Here is a 22,466-nt window from a genome sequence, read left to right as displayed (position 1 = left end):
AGAACACTAGAAGACCTTTGCTTTCCACCACCTGCCCCCAGTCTCATTTACACACCAATTTCTATATGCCTTTCATAGATTTGTTTCAAATTAATCGGGGCACCTTTTCCACTGCGTGTTCCTCTACCAAATCAGACTCTGTGTTTCTCTGGTATTCATATTTAGTGATTTGCACCACTGAGAATGAGCAACCATTTATAAACACAAGAGAACAGAGACCAGTGCATAACAGCATCAAACCTATACTTCAGGCAGATATTAACTACACAACTAATGTTTCATGAATAAATGTCTATGTTCAGGGGTGAGTAAATGAATGAATAAAGTATGTGTGTGCATTCATCCCAATGATGCGCCAGCCAGTTGCTGGGCTGTAGGCTGAGATGGATACTGTGTGGGTTGAGAGCCTCTTAGGTAGATAGAAAATGATTGTTTCACTTCAGGCTTGGCATAAAAAGAAAGCAATTCCAAGTCCAGCAAAATGAGGTATGCCTGGCATGAGAATTTGTAAAGAAATTTAAACTAGATTTCATGACAGTATCATAAAAAGAACATTAGGCTAAAATGTTGCAAGGCAAAAGTTAGCCACGGTGTTTAACATCAGAAACCACTTTTAGAAGAGTCTTTCAGAGCTAAAAAAAAAAAAAAACTGGCATTGTGGACTTATTTATTTCAAAGCCTGGCTTTGGGGAGTCCAATGAAAAAACAAAATGTGGCACACACAACCCAACAAATGTAGGTAACATTCAAGGCAAGTTGGATATATTTTATTGTATTTGTGGTCTAGGTGTGGAATGCATGGTATGAATATAAGTATTCTTTTTTCCAATAGGAAGCATAGCTGGATTTTATTAATAAAAGGTTTTAAAGCACAGGGTGAGACGGGAGAAGGTACCCGAAAATGGGTCTTGGCATTTCAAGAGAGTTGGTAGACAGGAGGAGGGAATACTGAGAGCAGCTTCCAGCATCACAACCTGTTTTCCCTTCTCTACCACTAGGCGGCACCACTGGCCCGCAGTTTGCTCTTGATGCGGCCAGGACAGCAGCACCCTTGGCAATCACTGGATTAAGATCAGCACAAGGTCTGTAAGTAGACTCCTTTGTTTGACCCTCCCTGTTTCAAAGAAGATTTCTTTTTAGTGTGTGTGCCAAAAACAGTCTAGCTACTTAGACATCCAGTCTGCATTTGCACAGAGGCCTGAAGGACCTCTAGTTCAAAGGCATTCCTTGCTGTATTGTTTTTGTTTTGGTTTGGGTTTGGGTTTTTCAAGACAGGATTCTCTGTATAGTCCTGGCTGTCCTGGAACTCACTATGTAGACCAGGCTGGCCTCAAACTCAGAGAATCCACCTGCCTCCGTCTTCCACGTGCTGGGATTAAAGGCATGTGCCACCACCGCCCGGCTGTCACAAGAGGAGGAACAAATTACCTTCAGCTTGGCAACCTGCTTTTCCATGACAAGTTGATACAATGTAGTAATTAACCATTAAAACATTGCAAGTGCTTCCCTGGAAAGTTACAGTCAAATTAATTTAAACCAAGGTCAGGTCCCCAAGTCAGCAAAAAAATTCTGAAGGCAGGTGACAGGGAAGATAAGCCAGAGGAAAGGTAAGCAACAGCTGCTATTAAAAGTAACTCAGGGCAGCTCCAACTGGTCTGCGTACATTCCTAAAAAGGCAATTAGCCAAATCCTTTCAGAAATTAAGCCATCAAAATGACATTACAGTACACTTAAAAAATGTATTTACAGAGCAAAAGAGCAGCCATCCTGGCATAGCATCATGGCCTGAGGGGTTCCTTTCTCTGAGGAAGTGTGTAGAAGAGAATTAGCTCCTTAGCTAAGAAGAAACTTCAAATTGTCACAATAGATTTGGGGTGGTGCTATTTCTTAATTCCCTCAGTGCTAAAGCAGAGAATGAATTAACTCACTTGGCTGTTTCTGGTTTCTTTGTCATCTTATGGGATGGTTAGGATGACAATAATCTCCTATGGCGATGTCTCAGGAAGGAGCTGGTGGAGGCACAGGAAAAGGAACACTGTGCAAATCCTACTCTGAGGAGGAAAGACAGGAGCTGTCAAAGGGACAGAAAACCCAGGATACAGCTCAAAGGGGCCATGAGCCCTCACTGGCACAGGCTATCGCCGTGACATCTCACAAGAAAAGTTCACAGTCCCAGAGGCATTGCGTCCCCAAGGTTCTACATCTTTACCTACAGAGAAGGGAGCAAAATGTGGAGGAAACAGGGCTTCTTCACCCTGGGTTCCCAGCAGCCTGTGAGGTAGCTACAGATGTGGTGTTTGGCTAAAATTGGGAAAGGTTACAGACCAATTATTAACACTACCTAACACTTTAAAGATGACCAGACTCTGAATCCAAACTAAAATCATTAACAGCTGAAACTGGCTGTTACATGGAACTAGCTAAGTAAACTATGATCATAAATTAAGTTTCTATCTTCTTTGATTATTAAAAAAATTATTTATTGGTTTACTTTAAAAGGAAAGGAAGAAAGGGAGGAAGGAAGGAAGGAAGGAAGGAAGGAAGGAAGGAAGGAAGGAAGGAAGGAACCAGCACTTCAGTTCATGAAGGGATGTACTTTTCCACATGTGTATGACAAGCACCCTCTTACAGGTCTAGTGGCCTTATGCTCATATCCACAACACGTAGATTATATGTTAACATTTTCCGTGGGCACAGGGTTGATAAGAAACAGAACATTTTTTAGAGAAGAAAGTTCACACTCAGTGACACAGCACTGGGTACCAGAAGCCAGGTCGCAGGCTTGCCGACTGTGTCCCATGCCCCCACCCCTCACATCAGGGATCAGAGCCCCAGTAGACTGCTGGCACCGCATTATAAGGGGTAGCAAGGGATGACTGTCAAATTTCAGAAAATATGCAAACCCATTATTTGCAAATTAGAAACAGCCATTATGAAAATTATCTAATTTAACCTAATCATCTCCTAAAGCTTTCACTTCCTAACACTACTGTTGAGAATTAAGTTTCAGTATCAATCTTGGAGAGACGCAAATATTAAGATCATAGCAAGCAAAATGATAGCTAGGAAATATAAAAAAGTATTTGGTGCCATTTAGGGAAATCCATTTACAGAGGAGAACTAGACGGAATGTGTTTTATGAATCATGAAGGTCCATTTGAAATTGACTAATAGATAAAATAAAGAAAAGTCATCAGTGAAGAGATACATTACCCCCAAGTTGAGTTTAGTTGGAGAAACAGCATACAAATTCCATTCCAGTGCATTTTTAAGTAATCACATTTTTTGCAGACTTTTAGCTACGCTGTAGTTTGAATCAAAGGCCCATGTGCTAAAGGCCTGGTTCCCAACCTGTGATACTGCTGGGAGATGATAGAGGATGGGCATAGCAGAGGAAATTTAGGCTGGTAGGGATGAGGCCTCGAAGGGGATCTCGAACCTCCAGCTTCCTCCTGCTTCTCTTTTTGCTGCTTGGCCTCCTTGAGGTGAGCAGCTTCCTCCACCAAATATCCTGCCATTATGTATTGCTATCACCACAGACTCAAAGCCACCATGGACTGAAACCCTTGGTACCATGAGCCAAAGCAAACCTTCCTCCCTATAAGTTGATTAATTTATAGTATTTCATCACAGTGACAGAAAGGTAAGCAATACACTGTTGGTGATGTATTTTTGGCCATGGTCAGAAAGTGCCTACATACAGGTTGCAAAGATCTTAAAATGTCACAATCTTCAGTTGCTTAATTCTTTAACTAGATCACTCTGGTCCTCTCTCCAGGTTCTTGACACTGTAAAGAATGGCTCATTCCACAGCAGGAACAAAGGGCCATGTTTCCAGGTCTGGTTTCCACCTCTTCATTCTACCACAGTACTCAGGAAGCTATGAATTATTGGCTTGAAAATGATTTCAACTTGCAATCTACACTTCATGTGCCTCATACAAGCTGATTCTTAAAATCCCTCCCTGACAGTCATCCAGCCATTTTCTCCTTTGCTTCAAGCCCCCCTGAAATTCTTCAGCATAAGAACTGTGACATTCAAACACCTCAAATACACAGCGTTTTGTTGTTCGGAGTTACTCCCAAAGTTCAAGAGCCATCCTGTTTTGTTTTGATAAAGAGAAAACCCCCATCATTAAATATGTTGGCTGAGCAGCCCGCTCTTCATACACTGACTTGGAAACGCTGTGTTGCAGCAAAGGGGTGGAATCATGCATGATTTTGAGTTCTAGAATCAAGCTGATAAAAAAGGAGGCTGAGAGCAACTGAGCTGCCTGGGAAGGGGGCTCTTCAACCTGTTGAGCTGCCTGCAGGCTGTGCAGTGTGTGCCAGGTTCCCGGCTTTCGTGAGCTGTCACCCACGCTGGGATGGACTTCTGCCGATGCCACTGTCTTTCTGCTCTGACAGGATTCCTAAAACCTTCCTCCCTGGGTCCTCAAGATTCTTTCCTCTTTGTGGTTTAGGATGAGAAATGTCCTTCCAGGAGAAGTTGGGAGCTGTATGTTGAAAATAGCTTCCGAATCCCCTCCAGGCACTCAACCCAAGCATCAAATGGGATTGCAGCATGAGGAAAAACAGACACCTCCGCCGTGAGCCTGGAGGTTCAGGCTTGTCTGCTGCAGATGCTGGAGGCATTTCCATCAGAACAGGGACCTACCATAGCACCTTTATCCCTTGGAGTTCCAGGAGGGTTGGATTTATGCTTGGACGTTCTCATTGCAGTGTCTGATGCACACTGACCATGCGTCATCACGCGCCATCCTTTACACAAGCTGACCGGACTCAGGAGGAAATGGAAACACTCAGCATTTAGAACCCGGAAGTGCCGGGGATGTGGCTTAGCAGGACAGCCTATGCCTGACATATAGGAGGCCCTGGGTTTGATCCCTAGAAACACACCACCCAAAATAATAACTTCTACAAATGACAGCATGATAGGTGTTAAATTTCAAACCTGGGACAAACAGCTGCGGTGCCTATTTAATATAGCAAAGCAGTCCTGGCCCCAAATGCTGGTTCTCCCAGCATCCCTCAGTCCCTATCCGTTACAGGGTATGGCTGGCACACTCTGCCCTCTCCCCTGAGCTCTCCAGCACAGGGGCTGAGCTGTCCTCCCCCCAAAAGCTCTTTCCTATATAATCCAGACATTTTAGTTACCCACCCCTTCCCTTTCGGACCTTTGGCCTCTGCGTCCGATTTCCCTCTCTCTTCTCTCCCGTCCCCTCCCCCTCTTCCACACGGCCCAGCTCAGCCTGGCCATGTCCACTCTAGACTCTTCCAGATATCCCTGCCTCTGACTATGCTCTCCCTTTTATCTATAATAAACTTTCTCCTCCACCATACCTAGGAGCAGTCATGTCCTTTCCTTTCCTTTTTTTTTTTTCAGCAGGACCTGGAAGGGCTTATCCAGGCTTTGAAAAGTCATTTTTTTTTTTTTCAAAAACACTTCAGTATTTATTAACATTTCAAAAAATATGCTAGTCAAAAAATGTTTCCCTAAAAGAAACTATGCATTTTATTACAAAATGAAGCAGGTCTTTCATCTTGACTTAAAAAAAAATCCGATTCTGTGCTCAAACAATGAGATGCCATCATTGGTGTCTAAAGAGGTGCTCAGTCTTCAATCACTGGTTATGATGGGCATTTACATTCACAGACCAGAATAAATATTCTCTCGGAGCAATGCTCGTGGTGTTTCTTCTGGTCTGTGCTGTCTGTGGCTGCTAATGGAAAGTGCTGGTGTTTTTCCCCTCTGCTGTGTTCCAGGGCACTTTGTGGGCAGTGATCTCTGTGCAGGACAGGATGAGTCAGTGCCCTGAGTCACTCCAGGAGAATGCAGCCCGGGAGCTGCACCCCCACCCTCACCCCTGAGGTTTCAAATAGTAGAGCTCTGGTCAGGAGGACTCCCCCAGCTCCCAGATCTGTAGAAGAATGATCCAGAACACTAGCTGTAAATGTGGGTTATATTTTAGGAGTTGTGATCGCCAGCGCTTCTCATTTACAGCAAGCTGACTTGCATACGGCAGCAACAGGTCCATGTTCACATAGACAATCCTACTGCAAGTTTTCTTATCTCAAGCTTTCTCGGAGATCTCATCACAGTGAATGTCCCCCTGAAACCTACATGTCAAAATCCTAACTGGAAACACTTGGAATGTGGGTTTATCTGGAAACAGGACTGTTAGAGATAAAAGTTAAATGAGGTTGTCAGGTGGGGTCTGATCCATTGGGATTTACGTCTTTAATGCTGGAACAGGAGAGTCAAGGACACAGAGCCCCACACCATGGGCAGATGACATAAAGATAAAGCCAGGGGTCTTGATGATGCTTCTACAAGGCAAGGAACGTCATTCATTCTCCCAACCTTCAGCAGGCACTAATCCTGCAAGCATCTTGATCTGAGGCCTTGAGCTTCCAGAACCATAAGATAATCAATGTCTTTTGAACCATTGTAGCCTGTGGACTTTACAGCACTGTTACATCAGCCCTAGCAACTGCTTACAGCATGTGTCTGTGTGTGTGTGAATAAATCCTAGTGCAACTGATAAAAAGCAACCCCCACCCCAGAGCCTGACCTTTGTTCTCACAAAGTAAAGATGCTAATGTGCTACCCCTCTCTTCAGGGAGATGCTTAAGGGGGTGTTGACAAAGGAACCATTACTGTAGTACTACCGTGACCCACCTCAGCAGCTCATTATTAGAATGGAAAGATACAGGCATCTTAATGTACTGCTTTACTGGGGTGTAAATGAACCCAATGAACAGAATCATTAATGGTTCTGCTAGCAAATGAATAAAGGTAATTTTGGTTCCAATTGACCACATGCTTTAAAGTCCGCACATTTTCGTCTGATGGGCAAGTCAGTAACCAATGAGAAGGCCGAAAGGATCAGTTCAACAATCGTCAGTCAAGGAACTGGATGTCACTCCTTGAGGCACATTCCTTTAGAGGTGTGTGCTGCAATCAGACTCAAATGCCTTGGAGGAAATGGGAAGGGACTGAATGCCTTTGCTTCCCGCAGCTCTGTCTGCAAAGGCCTGTTGTTGCCGCTGCTGCCCAGCTTCAGGTAGGGTTTTACTTGTTATACCTCAAAATCACATTCATTTATAACCTTGTGTGCTGAGCAAAGCTCTGAAACTGTGTTACTATAATAATTTGATTTTTATGGTAGTTCTTCCCACAACTAATATTAACATATTTAGGTTACAGTTATCACTTGTGAGAAATCTACATCAAAAATGACAAATGGGGATCTACAAGCTTTTTCCTTATCGTGTAGAAGACCGGAATCTCTCTGTCAGCACCAGTGGTTTCTACCTCCTATGCCTGTGGCTCCCTCTATGGCCCACTTTACAAGGAGAAAGGCTTCTTGGATTTCTGAATATTTACATCCAACAAAATTAATTGGTCCATTGGGCAAACCAAGGCCAGGTCATATGCCATGGTGGACTTAGAGTAACGCAAAGGACCATCAAGCATGTGGAGTGCTTTTTCCTTTTCCTTGACATGTTACAGGGCATCCCATTGCCCTCTTCTGATTTAACAGCTGACTAGTTTGCAAAACTACTCACACAGTATTTAGGCTGCTGAATTAAGTGGTAATGTCCCTGAATAAGAACATGTAGGCAATTTAAAAAAAGAATCTGTCTGATGTTAGCTTTCAGTCATAATTGAAAGAAACTGGTTCAAAAGGGGCAAAGAACGTGAATTAAGGGTCACCCTGAGCTACATAGGGAGATACTATATCAAAAAAAAAAAAAGGAAGGAAGAAAGGAAAGAAGGTAGGAAGGAAAGAAGGAAGGAAATAAAGGAAAGGAAAAGAAAAGAAAATCAGAAAAAACTCAAGAACTAAGCAGTGGTAGAGAATTTAACTATGAAGCCCAAGGCCCTGGGTTCGATTCTCAGCAATTTAATAGTAAATAAATTTTAAAAAAAAATCAGATATTAAACAAACACAAATGAATATCTGTATTTACTAAGCACCTACTATGTGCCCACAACTGCCTGAAAGTCATGTCAAAATAGCACCCCCAAGTAGATAAAAATACCATCTAATTATAACTAAACATACTAAGCCAGTTCACACTGACTGGAATTCATAGCACACATTGAAGTCTCAGTTGGTCGGTTACAAAGACTGCATTGCACAAGAGCTCAGAGGTGGGGTAAGAGGTAGAGAGTTTCTGGGGGCCATGAAAAAGTGTCAACCCAATGTGACCCTGTTGGGAGAACAAGCCTGATTTAGAAAGCTGTGGGAACAACGAAGAGCCTCCTTGAGAACATACTCAGAGGGAGAGAAGCACTGAACAGCTATTCTAAAACACAATAATGTTTGGGGGATTCTGGTCTTTGTTTTTTAAGTGAGGTGGCTGAGAATCAGAAAGGAATGCTGAACCCCAATTACCTCCAAAATAGGGTTAGGAAACCAGCACTGTGTGACAGGATGCCTTAGCGGGGAAAATAAATTCTGCCTTTAACTACGTGTGGGGTTTCAACTGACACACTGGGTTAGTGAGCATCTTCTCTTCCAGGGGAGCTGCAGCATATTAGGAAGGAGTCCTTGCTCCATTCCCCAGCTCTCTTTAACATCCTCACTCTGATGTAAATACAGACATGTGTTAATAGCATCCCAGCTCGCTTTCAGCTGGTGAGGGCTTCAGCTGTACCTGTCGATATACATAAATGTCCTCTCCCCTCCCAGAAAATCACACAGGGATTCCAGAATTATACTTAACTGCCTGATTAATTACTGGACCTCCATGGAAATTACTGTCAAGATTATACAATCATTCTATCTCTGGTTCTGCTTGATAAACATCTGTAGTTTAACATATTCGATGAAGTCATTTATATACTGCTGTAATATCGATGAAGGTACATTCAAACTACAGTAAGTCTATGATATCCATAGCCTTAAAATAACTTACTAACTACAGACAGTTCCCTGAGCAATTACAAGATGTTCTATGTTAATTTAGAAAGGAATTCCAAACAAGCCATTTAAAACCTAATAAGATGCCATTAAATGAAGGGGGACAGGGGAGGGGGAGCTAAAGAAAACCCTAAGGCTTGAACCAGTAGAAATGATTCTCAGAGCTACTGACCCTTGCAAGATCCATGTTTTACTTGGGTTTCTAGACACGAGGCAGATTTCTAATTGAAGGTGATTATCTAGTTACTACGTCCCAAATTGCACACATTTCTTGTATTGGTTCACACCCACAACTAATTAGACGGAGCATTTATCAATCTGAAAGTCCGTGGAAACTGTTGCATTGATCTATCAGCCTACATATTGAGAAGGAGTGCTATCATCTGGGAACTGTTAGCTGCTGGTACTGAAGACAGCCAGGCCCCTGCAGCTCTGTGCATCTGTGAGCTGAACTGCAAAGCTCATCCCCTGGGGTGAATTCCCAGAGAGGTCACAGAGCAAAGGGCCTAGTTTGCTCTTGGGTTTTCTAAAGTGTGGACACCAATATGTATACCAGCCATTCCCAAGAAATAGACACACTGAGACAGTCACCATCATCACAAGGAAGACACAAATGGCAATATATCATTCTAAAGACATTCCTATCTAGCAAATTTTATCTCCACACACTTGAACTCCATGCCTCCAATCAAAGATGGGTAGGTAGCCTGACTGAGGAAATACAACAGTAAAATACATATATATATATTTCCACAAAGGCACAGATGCACCTCTGTAAAATATAGCTCTCATTAGTTGGGTTGATTAAGATTAATACGTAAGTCGTTGGGAACCCCCAAAGTAGACAAAAGGTAATTCACCAAGGAAAGATATAAAGACATTCCAAGTCATTCATTAACCATACTGGAGGGCTGAGGCTCCTTCTTAATACTGGAGTTGTCATAGCCAATTATCAAAATGGCATGTGACCAAACAGCTTACAAAGGCCAAACCACAACTTGCTTGCACAAAGAAAACATGCAAGTGAACCTAATCACGTATGTTACAATCACTACTAAACACAGACACATGTGAAGGGTTTTCACTGGCGTACACAGTGCTTCCACGGCCACAATAGCCTCCTGGCCAGTCGGACACTCAGAGCAAACCCTCCCCCTGACTCACGCAGACCTGCCCCACACGGCAGGACATTGTACTCCCAGTGTTCAGACAGCAACTGTGTGAAATCTGTTTTGGCTGGAAGAGCACCCTGCCCTTACCTCCAGGGTCATGTTCACAGTGCTGACGGCCACCTTTATTTCGCCATCTGACAGCTCCTTTAGGTCTTTCAACATTGTTTGTTCAATACTTAAACCTGTAGATAACAAGAGGGAAAAAAAAACAATCTATACTTGGGATCCATTAAAAAAAATATATGTCAAGGGGTTATGTACAGAATTTATTCTACCAAGTTCAACGTTTTGTAGTATCACTTTTACCTGAAATAGACACACACTAAGTCAAAAATCACTTTTGTGGCAGTATCTATATCAGGTAAGATGCAGGCGGGAAATAGAATTTACCACTCATGGTGCAAACGGAGGTTCTTAGTGGTAGGGCACTTACAGAGGGGTGGCGGGATAAAGGAGAAAATGAAAGACAGTGGCCAGAGGCAGGCAAAGAACAAAGGCAAGTCTAGGGAGCCAGGACTGGAGAAAGGAGTCTCCAGAGCCTGACAAACAGCAAGACTGGAGCAGGAAAGGCATGCCCAGCCTTAGTGTCCTCCTCCTGCCCTCACTATTCTTCCCATTGGCTGACAGAGACAAGGGAGCCTGTAACAGGACACCCCTGGGTGTCAGTCTCCAGAGGCCCAGAGCAGGTCCGGTAAGGAAGGGGTGGACAGTCTTACCATTCAAACTAGCCAAGTAATAGCCCCAAAGGTCCAAATTTAGGTGACCCTCTATAATTGTATAATTGCCAGTGTAATCATATGTAAATTGTACTTTATAAATGTAGCTCATAAAACTTCCATAATTGAGCCAGTTGTAGTGTTGAACATCTCCAATTCCAGCACTTGGGAGACACCGGCAGGTAGATCTCTAGGGGTTTGAGACCAGTCTGGTCTATATAGAGAGTTCCAGGCAAACCAGCCACGTTGCTTAGTCCCACCCAAATGAAAACTATCTTAATTGAGCTGGCCACCCCTGTAAGAGTCTCTGGCAGTAGGTGATACCGAATTCCTCACTTGATGGCAGGAATAATCTAAAGTGGCTATGCTGTTGAGAACTCTAGAGCTGTAGCAGGTGACCCAAGTATTTCTATCACAGGCAAACGAGAACGGGTATGTCTTAATGTTTAACTGGCTTTCTCTATCGAAAGATACACTATAAAGCCATGGGAGACACAGGCATTCTTTCTGGATGTTTATGAAGATAGTGTACCGCCCACCCTGCCAGTTATGGAGCACGCTGTCCATCACATCAACATGAGGAAACAGATGGCTACTCGACAATCTCATTTGACTCAGAGTGAAGCATGGCTTGTTTTGATTTCTAGAGTACACTGCAACAGCAGCAGCTTGGGGTGGGTCAGGGAATGAATGAAGACAGACACCACTGTGCACCCGTGCATAGGCATGCACCCATACCCATGCACAGGAAACTGTGTATGTGGCAGATGCTGACAAGGCCCCACCAATATCCCTAACCTCTTTTTATCTCATTTCGGCCAGCATCACACTCTGCTGGCCATCTGAGATCTTTGCTGGAGCCTACTTAGGAGGATTCACTCTCCACTGGACTAGGGAACACTCACTATTTCAATGGTCTGCTGATTTAACAACTAAATCAAGTTTATAGCACTCTGTCTGTTTCTGTGGTATTAAAACACCGACCATGACTAATTTCAAACTTTTAACCCAGTATTATCCAACTTACAAAATTCCAAAAAGTTAACCACCAGGCCTTAAGGGTCAGGGTGGCCTGCACCCATCTGTCACTGAATCTACAGGGGACCACCCTAAAGTGCAGATTTAATTCTTTCCCAGAGTTCCCTAGTGAGCGCTGGTCTCCTACAGGGCTTACTTGCTGGATAAAGCATACACTTGAGAGACTCCTCAGATAAACCACTTTGCCCCTAGGGAACTCCAAAGTAAGGGAGGAAGCGTTGTAATTTAGTATTTTCTCCTTAAAGGAGGGCCTTCTGAGTTTCGATCCTGCCCAGCTCACTTGCCACAGCTATGTGCATTGGATGCTGGGAGAGCAAGGAAGTCTGTCTGTGGTTCAGTGTTCTCATCTGCAAAGTGGGGTGTCATGAGGATTCAGGAAGGACATCCTTGTGAAGTTAGACTGTCAGAACCTCGTGCAGATTAAGTTCTGACTGAAACATGGCTGCTTATTACTAACAACAGTGGATCAGGATAATCCATTGTCCCAAGGAGGCCTAGACTTAGAGAACAATTTCATCGACTTAGCCATCTTCTCTCCATTTATTCTAAATGAAATCAGAATGATGAAACCCAACTGTGTTTGAAGATTGCTCCAGCAATGTTCTCAAAACAGAACTTATTCATCGGGTGTAGACACCAAATTCGTTAGCCCATGTTTGAGCTAAATACCCAGGCAGAAGCCTGGACAAGGAGTTCCAGCGTAAGATGCTCACTTCCAGACTGACAGCACAAACCCAGAAACCCCTCCGGAAGCACGAAGAAAGAGGGAAGAGTGCAAGCACACTCGGACTGCCCTCCTGATGATCCTCCCCAGGCAAGCCACGCCTCCTGGAAGCAGTGACAGAGCTAGGACTGTCACTCACCCTGAGCACTGAGCTGGGTCTCCTGCAGCACGCTGATGATGTCATCTCTCGGAGGCAGGTTGGGAAACTGTTCTTCCAGGATGGAGAGAATGTCCTCCTGTTTCTCTGGGAGTTCAGGATCCATGGTCATCCACTTGAACAGGATGCTGCCTGAAAGGCATGGGTACAAAGGCTCGTGAGCTCTCTCTCCATCGGCCAAGACACGAACGATGAAAATCAGCATCCTCATGCTGCAGGTACCGGCCGAGGCCGGACTGGTTCTTACCCTCCAGGGCACAGAGTTTGGGAAAAGAGAACAACAAACCTCCACACAAACACAGAAAAGAGTCAGCCTTGGCTTTAAATTACTTCAAAACAGAAATTAATGGCAAACTATTGCAAAATTTTGTCAATTCTATCCCCTTTAAGGGATCAGAGAACTTTCTTCCAACTTGCCATGCTACTGATTTTATATATTCATTTACTTCTTTTCATAACTGGATGATTGTACAACCCCACGGTAAACAGCTATACTATCTGATGGCCTGGATAACCTAAGGCTGTTCCTAGCCCTTCAAGTACCATACACAGCTCTGAAGTAATTTACAGTTATCACAGTGTACAGGCTCACAGGCTGGCTCTCAACTTCAGGCTGAGGTTTTTTTCAACTAATTTGTTGCTCTGGTTTTAGTAGGAAATGTTAAAAAATTAGGCCAAAGAGTTAGAGGCAGGTAATAAAAAACTACCTTACAATCTGTATTTGTGTTCTAAGAACAATGGGGGATCACTGTAGAGTTCTAAATAGGAGGAATAATGCTCTCATTTCCAGTTTGTACTTTTATAAGCCAGACTTTGTACTCTGGCTACCTACCATGTGGAGAATAAAACAGAAAAGGAAAGCAGGAAGCCCAGCTGGTTTTGTTCTCTGTTTGTGTGTTTACAAACATCATCTTACCATGAAAAAAAAAAAAATGGGACAGATTTAGTAGAAACGATCAGGTAAAAGCGGAGAGTGACCAAAGAGATTTTGAGTAGATTTTAGACATAAAATCTAAAAGACAAAAATGATTTTCCCCTTTGTTTTTACGGCAGACACAAATCCAAATTTCACAAAGGATGTTCACCAGCTTCTGGATCTGGTAGACCAGTTGAACAAGAACAAAGTTCTGTGTCAGCAATGACATAAAGTGTGAATGTATCAGAGCCCCCAGCAGCAACCTGGGGACAAGGATGGCGTGAGTGCAGAGCAGAGACCCAGAGTTCCTGGCTGCTTTTCTATCCAAGCAGTTGCTAATTCAGAAGTTGTAGCCACTGGACAGAGAAGCCTGGGAACCTATCAATAGTCTCACAAAGCCTTGTAGAAGGCCTCAGGGAGAAGGACTCTTAGTCATCTGGGTTTTGAGTGGGAGGCCTGAAGAGGTACCAACCTAGCTAGCCGCTTTCTGTTGTAAACAAAGTTTATGGGGACACAGCCAGCTCCGTTAATTTATATATTGTTTATAGGCATATATATTGTTATATATATGAGGGCAGACAAGTGTTTCAACAGAGCCTGAAATATCTGCTTGCTGGCCCTCTTTGGGAAAGATTTGCCCTCTGCTGCCACGGAGAAGCGTGAAACAAAAACAGAACGTTTTCCATGTTTAGAGTCAGTTTAAACAGAGCCACCCAGTCTCTCCATTCTTCCAGCTCCACCAAGGTGTGAAAGGAAGTCTCCTCCAGAGAAAAAGAACTCAGCATCCCCTCACCACCTCGATGCTGTCTGTAGCTAATGTTCAGCTGTCACTCAAAAGCTACTAAATATAAGGGACCTAAACCAAGTGTATGTATGGAGGGAAATGTATGGAGGGAATGTATGGAGGGAAAAACTCCCGAGAAGATGAATGGAGCAGAGCCAGAGGGAATAAAGTGTAACTAGCTGGAGAATCAGACTCTACAACCAGTCAATGAAAATGTAAAACTCTGTTTTTAGTGGCTGCTTTTAAGAACCCCAAAATGTTCTCCACTGTAGATCGGATGTGATGGGGAACTGAAAACTAAGTCAGAAGAAAATATCTGCACTGAAGCATGAAGAGAAAAAGTGACCAAAACTACAGAGAAAGGTCTAAGGACCTAAGAACATGGGGCTGGTTTTAGTATGTGTGTGACAACTCCCGCTAGGAAAGGGAGAGAGAGAGAATTCTAACATTTAAGAAAAACTACAAATCCAAATCAGAATTAACATAAAGTAAGACATCTGTAGGCAGTTAAACTGCTAAAAACTACACAGAAAAAGATTCATCAGTGAGAGAGAAAACACATTCCAAACAAAAAATCTGCAGCAAAACAGAACCTGGCTTCTCAATTAAAAGGATGGAAGTCAGAAGAAGGTGGAGTCAGGTCTTCAAAATGCAGACATAAGTCATCGCCGTCCTAGAGCCTTACATTCAGTGAAAACGTGGCTGAATAAAGACATTTCTAGAGAAAAAATGAAAACAAGAAATCCTACTCTGAAATAAACAAGAAGGCAAAAGACCATATTTCAGACAGAGGCAAAACCAAACGCCAGAACATTGTGGCACTATAAATGTGTGGTCAGCATGAATGAACAGTCACTGTATGAATGGCGTCTTAGAGAATTTAAAGTAGACACAATTAAACACATTTCAATAGTGACGAGTTGCAGAAGGGGATAAGGAGAAAGGAGAGGAGAAGGGGCAGAGGGGAGGGGAAGAAAGAAAAGAATGAGGAAAAGGGAATGAGATGAAGAAAGGGGAGAGAAAGAAGATGGGGAGGGGAGAGAAAGGGAAAAGACCAGGGATGGGGGAGGGGAAGGGGAGAAAGATCTAAAACCACCTTCTTCTCATAAGGTGTCTGCAAAAGCCTCAAAGAATCTACTAATGATATGAGAATAGTAAATGAATTTAGGAATTTGCTGCATCTAAGGTCAACAGCACAAAACTGTGCTTATATAAACAATCACAAAAAAGTAAAAGCCAGATTTTAGAAATGTAATGGCATCCAAGCATGAAATGCTTAGAAATATCTTTCACAAATATGTGCTTGACTTGGTCAAATCAAGACTCCACTTTGCTTTGACTTGAGGATTTCTTTACTAATTTTTAATTTGGGTAAACTGCATAAGGTTGTAGTACAGTAATAAAACATATTGTCTTGATAATACTTAAGCATACATATACTTCAACATTCTTTTTTGGGGGGGGAGGGGGACAGGGTTTCTCTGTGTAGCTTTGCGCCTTTCCTGGAGCTCACTTGGTAGCCCAGGCTGGCCTTGAACTCACAGAGATCTGCCTGGCTCTGCCTCCCGAGTGCTGGGATTAAAGCCGTGCGCCACCACCGCCCGGCCAACATTCTTAAATATCTACATGGTTTGTATGCTTCATTCATTTGTAAATAACTGTTCAAACAAGCACCACAGAGTGGTGACTAAGCATCAAAATAAACAATGACGATAAATGTGTAATGGTATGTTTTTATCCAAGTATTTTAAGAGTTAAAAAGGTGTTTTTTTTTTTTTCAAATTCTATAAAGGTGAGGTAGCATTTTTGCATAGTTGCATACCCCTCTGGTATTTGGCTACTAGAAGCCAGTTGAATTTTCATATCTGTTTCTATGCTCACCATAGTACAGAGTGTTATCTTGATGGAAGAATATAAAGGAAGCTTCCGCATAGACGGGCAGATAGAAAAAAAATTAAGTGTACTTTAATATTTGTTATAGACGACTGCGGATTTGTCATGTGTCTGAGAGTCTTGGTTTTAAAACACATAGAAGAGAGTCTAAAAGATACTGCATTAAGCAGAATCCCAGAGCATGGCTCACTGGAAAAGACTGATTCAGTCTGGCTGATTCAGTCTGACTTGGCAGTAGCAAGGACATGAGTGCCTAACAAGGACCAGAAATCCCGTTAAGGCAGATGCTCGCCACACCCTGAGCTGTCTTTAATGGACAATAAAGGTTACAAATGAGCTTCATCCTAGGACTCCTCTGGAGACTTTCCACTTCACATTAGAAATGTATTTATGTTATTTTTAAAAACTTCATCATTTAAAGATTTGCAAATAAATAAAAACACCTCACACTAAAATTAACCAGACCCAAAGTCTGAACAACTCCACAAATTTCTATACAGTTAGTATAGGTATTATAGAGGGGATCTGAGGCTAATTTTTATTCTAGTTCTAATTCTGTCTTGGAATTTTGTTTTGTTTTATTTTGATGGTGGATAAGTGCATAAAATATATTTGATACTGAAAGTGTAAAATTTAATGTGACACTCCACTACCTCTGTTCTGAATGCCCAGAAACACATTTAGTAATTACGTAATTTTGCTAAGTATCAATATCAAGATACATAGTAGCCAAAGACACCTGTGAGTACATTAGAACCTGGTTCTGAATGAGTGTTGACTTAACTTGTAGCAAATTCTGAGGGCAGAAACAATCCACAAACCTATACCCCAAAGTATTCCAGTTATTCACAGGCTGATAAGGGGGAGACAGGATTAATAGTAATCGACAAAGAAAGAAATTATAATAAAATATAACAAATGTTTTATTTCTGTAGAAAAAATCAACCATAACATTTTCTGTTCAAAAGAATTGCTAATAGCAATTGCAGCATGCTAATACTGCACACTCTCTAAGCAATTGCAGCATGCTAATACTGCACACTCTCTAAGCAATTGCATCATGCTAACACTGCACACTCCCTAAGCAACTGCAGCCTGCTCATACTGCACACTCCCTAAGCAACTGCAGCCTGCTAATAATAAGCAATGCAGCATGCTAACACTGCACACATTCTACCGCACCAGAAATTGGGGAACAGTCAGCACGGGAGACTGGAGTTGTCTACATGATGAATTCCTAGCAGAAAAAAAGGGGGGGGATGAGGGGCTTAAATCTCTTTTCTGTTTACCCAAGATTGGTGATGTTTTTGGTACCGAAAGAAAAATATTTAAGAATTAATAACAGAGGTGGGCAGAGAAGGAAAAGAGAAAGGAGAAAAAAGACATACACTGTAATTCCCACTTTTGTCTAAAAAGGCACAAAAATAAGCACAATATTTGCAAATTTAGAACGTCTGAATTTAAGAGAAAGGCTACCTGTGTGGCTGAAAAAGTAACATGGAGATTGAACGGTTACTTTGAATTTCTAGGAGAAATTAGAATTTCTATTCCTATCCCTAGCCTCTTCTGAAGCACTCCAGGCAACAATTGCCTTGATGTCATAACCATTTGGAGGTGGATGATTCACCCATTGGGCAAGAGAGGAAGGAAAAAACCCACCTTGGCTCTGGTTCCTTTCCCATTTGACCTCCTTAAAAGGGATCATTTTGAAGCCGTTAATCCAGTCTACCAAAATAGCCAACAAGGAGTCTTTATTAAAGGTCAGCTGGGATTGCCAGTGGAACAGAGAGCCGACTTCTGAGGACCTGGGCATGGCTTCCCACTTTGTTCTCGGCTAAGAAGGAGAGCTGCTGTTTGCTTTAGTCTTCAGCTTATGGCTGCTGTCAAGGCCTTGTGCAGACAAACATGAAGGGCCATTTGGACAGAGTGTGGGCTTGATGAAAGCCTGCTTGGAAATCGGTGGCTGAAAGCTCACTGCCAGATGGCTTCTAGAAACACACACACACACACACACACACACACACACACACACACACACACACACACCCCTCTCAATATGATGATTCAGCAATTTAATGGGTCTCAGAGTTGGCAGCCTCTCCTAGACTACATCTCTGAGGAAATAAAACAGCACAGGAGCAGCAGTCCGATGGGTTTGTAACCGTGTTTGGCACAAATCCAGAACATGACCAAACATAAACTTGAGGCCACAAAATGTGACTATTAGATATGTTCACATTGGCCATGTTTGAAAATAATAATGATAAAAGAATCTTTCAGAGAGTTAGGGGAATAGAAATACGAAAAGGAGATTAAAAAGGGAAAAGAAAGAAAAGAGAACCACACAGCACAAAGACAGATGGGAAGGGAGAAGCCAAAGGATGTCCACACTTCCAAGAACCAAGGTTGGGGATTTCACCAACACAACAGCTGTGTCTTCCTCTACAGGTCATTCCTTACACAAACAATTCAAAAGTCATTCTTTATAAATATATGCCTTTCTGGAAGAATTAGATGTTAACAACTGTGCCTTGAATTTATTGTTTGAAATTAAGACAAGAGGCAGAAGTTCTGAAAGGTTCCCGTTTAAGGACCTGCATTCTCCTCTCTGCCTGCAGCTACCGGAGGTGCAGACAGGAAGAAAAGCAGATTCCTGCTGCAACACACCTCAGAAGGAGAATGAAAAACCTCCCCAGAGCTGAAGGCCAAGTGCCTGAGAAAGAAGCTTATGCAAAAGATCCTGGGATGGGCAAGGAGGAAGCTTGTGGACCAAGAAACTAAATGCTAGCGCCTGGAAGACAGGTGGATGTACAGTGCTGAGATTTGTGTGGCTGGAGGCAAGAAAAGCCAGCAACCTCTGTACCTACTTAGGCTGATGTCAAAGGCAGGGAGGCGTCTTCCCCTTCCCCGGCTCTTCAGCTGCACCTTTACTGAACTGAATATTGCATGGGGGTACCAAACATGAGGAAGGACCAAATCAGTAAGAATTGCTTTGACAGCCTCCACTTTGCATTTGGGCTCTCTGGAAAATGACTTCATCTGTGTGAAGTACCTGACTCAGGAGATATGTGCTGTCCAAAAACACTGCAAAGAAGCAAATGAAAGACAAGGACACTGGGCACCAGAGATGACCAGACTGACAGACTCATTAGAAGGATGAACTGAGGTGTCTACTGTGGTGTTGTAATTTGCCTAGTTAATAAACAGTGATAGCTATTTTAAACGAAGAGAAATTAATTTCAAATTATCTCAAGATGGCTAAATACACCACTAACCTTGAAACACTGCTGTTGCCCTGATTGACTTGTTAGCACATATCCCTAATTGTCCTCAGGGCCAAAAGGCTACCGGGCAAGGAAAATAGAGAGACACAAGGAGTCCTTGTCCATGATGACAGTGTGATAGGTATGTGAATGACCACTTAACGACATCCAGAGCAAGCAGGTTCTGTGTCAATATTTGCACGACATAGTATAGAATATTGCAAACAGTTTGATAGCTCGTTACAGTAGCAAGTTTTAGGACCAAGAAGATCACATATGATTGAATCTGAATATGTAGTGTGTGTGTGTGTGTGTGTGTGTGTGTGTGTGTGTGTGTGTGTGTGCGCTCAGAGGGGCATCAGCAGATAGAGATGAGTCGGGGACAGTGAGAGCAGAGTCGGGTACCTTTTTGAAAGGACTGGTAGAAAAGAAAAGCCAACCTTTAAAATTGGTTTGTTCCTTGTAAAAACAAAGGAACTAAGAGAGACAGGTACTCTCGATAACAGAGATAGATATCTATACAGAGTAACCGTCTCTATAACAATGTGAAGTTCACCAGGAATCACATTTCTTTCTTCATTTGCTTCAAGAAGCTCACATCCAAGGTTTGAAAGGAGACACTGTTGCCACACCCCCATGTTTTGTATGATATCCTGATCTTATTCCTTCCTCAACTGTTCTTTCTCTCCATCCTGACTCTTTTACTGTTTTATTGTATTACATGCTTTTTGGTAAGTGACTCCAAATGTTCTGTGCAAGAAGGATTTGAATGACAAAATCTGTGATTCATAGATAACTGGCCTACAAAAGCACACACTGTTTAGAATGGACGCTGTCTGGGGTGCATTTTTGTAAAGCATGCCATCACACGAAACCCATGTGTAGCAGTCTGGGGTACATACATAGGACCGGCTAAAATATAAAGAAAGGCAAAGAAGTATGTCATAAATTCAGAATGCTCGCTACCTTCAGGTAGGCGAAGGAGGCAATGTCTTCATGCTCTGCCTCTTTACCAGGGTGATTATCAAAGGATACTTCCTTCCTGATGATTTCCTGAGCTGCATATTTACATTCTTACAGACATTTCTGGTATTCTTTTCTTTAGATGTATTATGCTTCAAAGGGCTTAAAATTACGTAATCTTAAAAATTATACATATAATGACAATTGATGAAAACAAAAACCAGTCAGTCACTGTAAGATAATGAAATAAATCCCAGTAGAATTTCTACAAGTGAAATAAAAAAGACAATGTGGAAGGGAGTACTAGGGAGAGAAACACTGTCCATATTCTAGACAGTAAGAGAATTAGAGGGATGGGCACAAGGGCAGGCCATTTCAGTATCAGACACTGCCACAATCGATGAGCCCATGAAAACAGAGAGCATACAAATATTTTTTTTTAATTTGTCAAAATCTTTACTGAAAATAGAATTTTTTTCATTAAAAATATGTTGATTATAGTTTACCCCCCAACTCCTCCCAGGTCCTCCCCACATCCCCACCCACTCAAATCCACTTTTGAAAAGTTTATCCCACAGTTTTCCTATGTGCCAGGTAGAGTGGAGGCATCAGAGGCAGCAGGTAGGGTAGTGGACACAGCATACACGGTCTCTCTTTTCATGAAGCTGACATTCTGGAGGGAGCAAATAGAGAAGAATGTAGGGACAGGTAGGAAAAAGTACTAGACAGAGAGGAACAAGCATTCCACTGGGAGAGGGGAGTGTGAGTGCCCCAGAATGAGTAAAGTTGGGAATATCTAAAATAAAAAAATCAATTAAAAAAAAAAACAAACAAAACCCCCAAGAGTTGAGGGGGTGGTTCAGATCTCATAAGAAGATAGATGCTTGAAGGGACTCTTCACAAGCAAGTAGGGCCTGTATTCTGAATATGATGAGCTGTGGCCAGGGAACTGTTATGGTCTTACTTATACCTTTTAAAGGTAACTGATTTTGTGTAGGAAATAGAACAAAGCCAGGCAGCCATGACCATCACCATGTAGCAGATGGGCTGCCGGCTTAGATTTGGTCTCCATCAATGATCATGTTGTAATATAGATAAAATCCAGTTATGACCTAGATATAAACCTAACTGGGAAGCTTGCTGACAGGTCCGTGTGGAAGGTGTGAAAAAGAAAGAACCCAAAGTAACTGCTAGACTGGGGCTTACGCAAGTGAGTGGCCAGCAGAGGTCTGTACCTGAGCGGGGAAACTCATAAAGCTAGGCATAGAGGTTCAAAAGTGTTTCCTGAGGGCAGTGCTAAAGTCATGTACAAATGGGACAGACTTGTGAAGATGTCACAAAAGTACTAGACAGGATCAGGAATACTAATAAGAGATACAGGCAGCCATAGCATGCATACATTACTTTCAATCTTGGAAATAAATGAGATCACTTAAAGATGGTGTGAAGATCCAAATATGTCCAGGACAAAGTTCCAGGCACCCCAATTCATAGAGCAGAGAGAAGGAAAGGAGCTAAGAGGCAAGCCTAGAATACTTGGCCATTGGGTATGAGTGCATGCCTATAATCACAGCACTCAGGAGACTGAGGCAGGTGATTGCCATGAGTTCTGGGCCAGCCTGGGTACAGACTGAAAACTAGTTTACCACCCCACCCCAGCCCCACCCCCGTAGGCTGAGAAGCACTTCCTAGAAAGTGAAGGGACAGTTTCTTTGCATACCTGAAATCCACCACACAGGCACAACTCAGTGTGACATGATATGGGTGTGAGGAACAAAAGACAATCAAATTGATATAGTAGTCAACTCATGATAAATTCAGAAATTTGGTACAAGGTTTATAATATTATATTCTCTGTGTCTATTACAATCTTCTAAGTCTCTTCTAAGTCTCAGCCCCAAGTATCTA

The 22,466-nt window shown here is 42.6% G+C and overlaps 1 protein-coding gene across 10 annotated transcripts in view; it reads right to left on the bottom strand.

The window, feature by feature from the left end:
- Positions 1-22,466, bottom strand: part of Prune2 (prune homolog 2 with BCH domain) — a 262,014-nt gene that overhangs the window by 181,907 nt on the left and 57,641 nt on the right. For all 10 annotated transcript variants that reach the window (XM_028874880.1, XM_028874885.1, XM_028874884.1 and 7 more), the window contains exons 5-6: positions 12,722-12,871; positions 10,192-10,286 (exon numbers count right to left, since the gene is read on the bottom strand). In XM_028874880.1, the coding sequence (XP_028730713.1) occupies positions 10,192-10,286; positions 12,722-12,871 (245 nt within the window). The remainder of the gene's footprint in view (positions 1-10,191; positions 10,287-12,721; positions 12,872-22,466) is intronic.

The sequence above is a fragment of the Peromyscus leucopus genome, chromosome 1 (assembly GCF_004664715.2).
Source record: "Peromyscus leucopus breed LL Stock chromosome 1, UCI_PerLeu_2.1, whole genome shotgun sequence".
Lineage (NCBI taxonomy): Eukaryota > Metazoa > Chordata > Mammalia > Rodentia > Cricetidae > Peromyscus > Peromyscus leucopus.
Note: the sequence above shows the minus strand (reverse complement) of the source record. Positions and strands in the feature narration are given on the sequence as shown.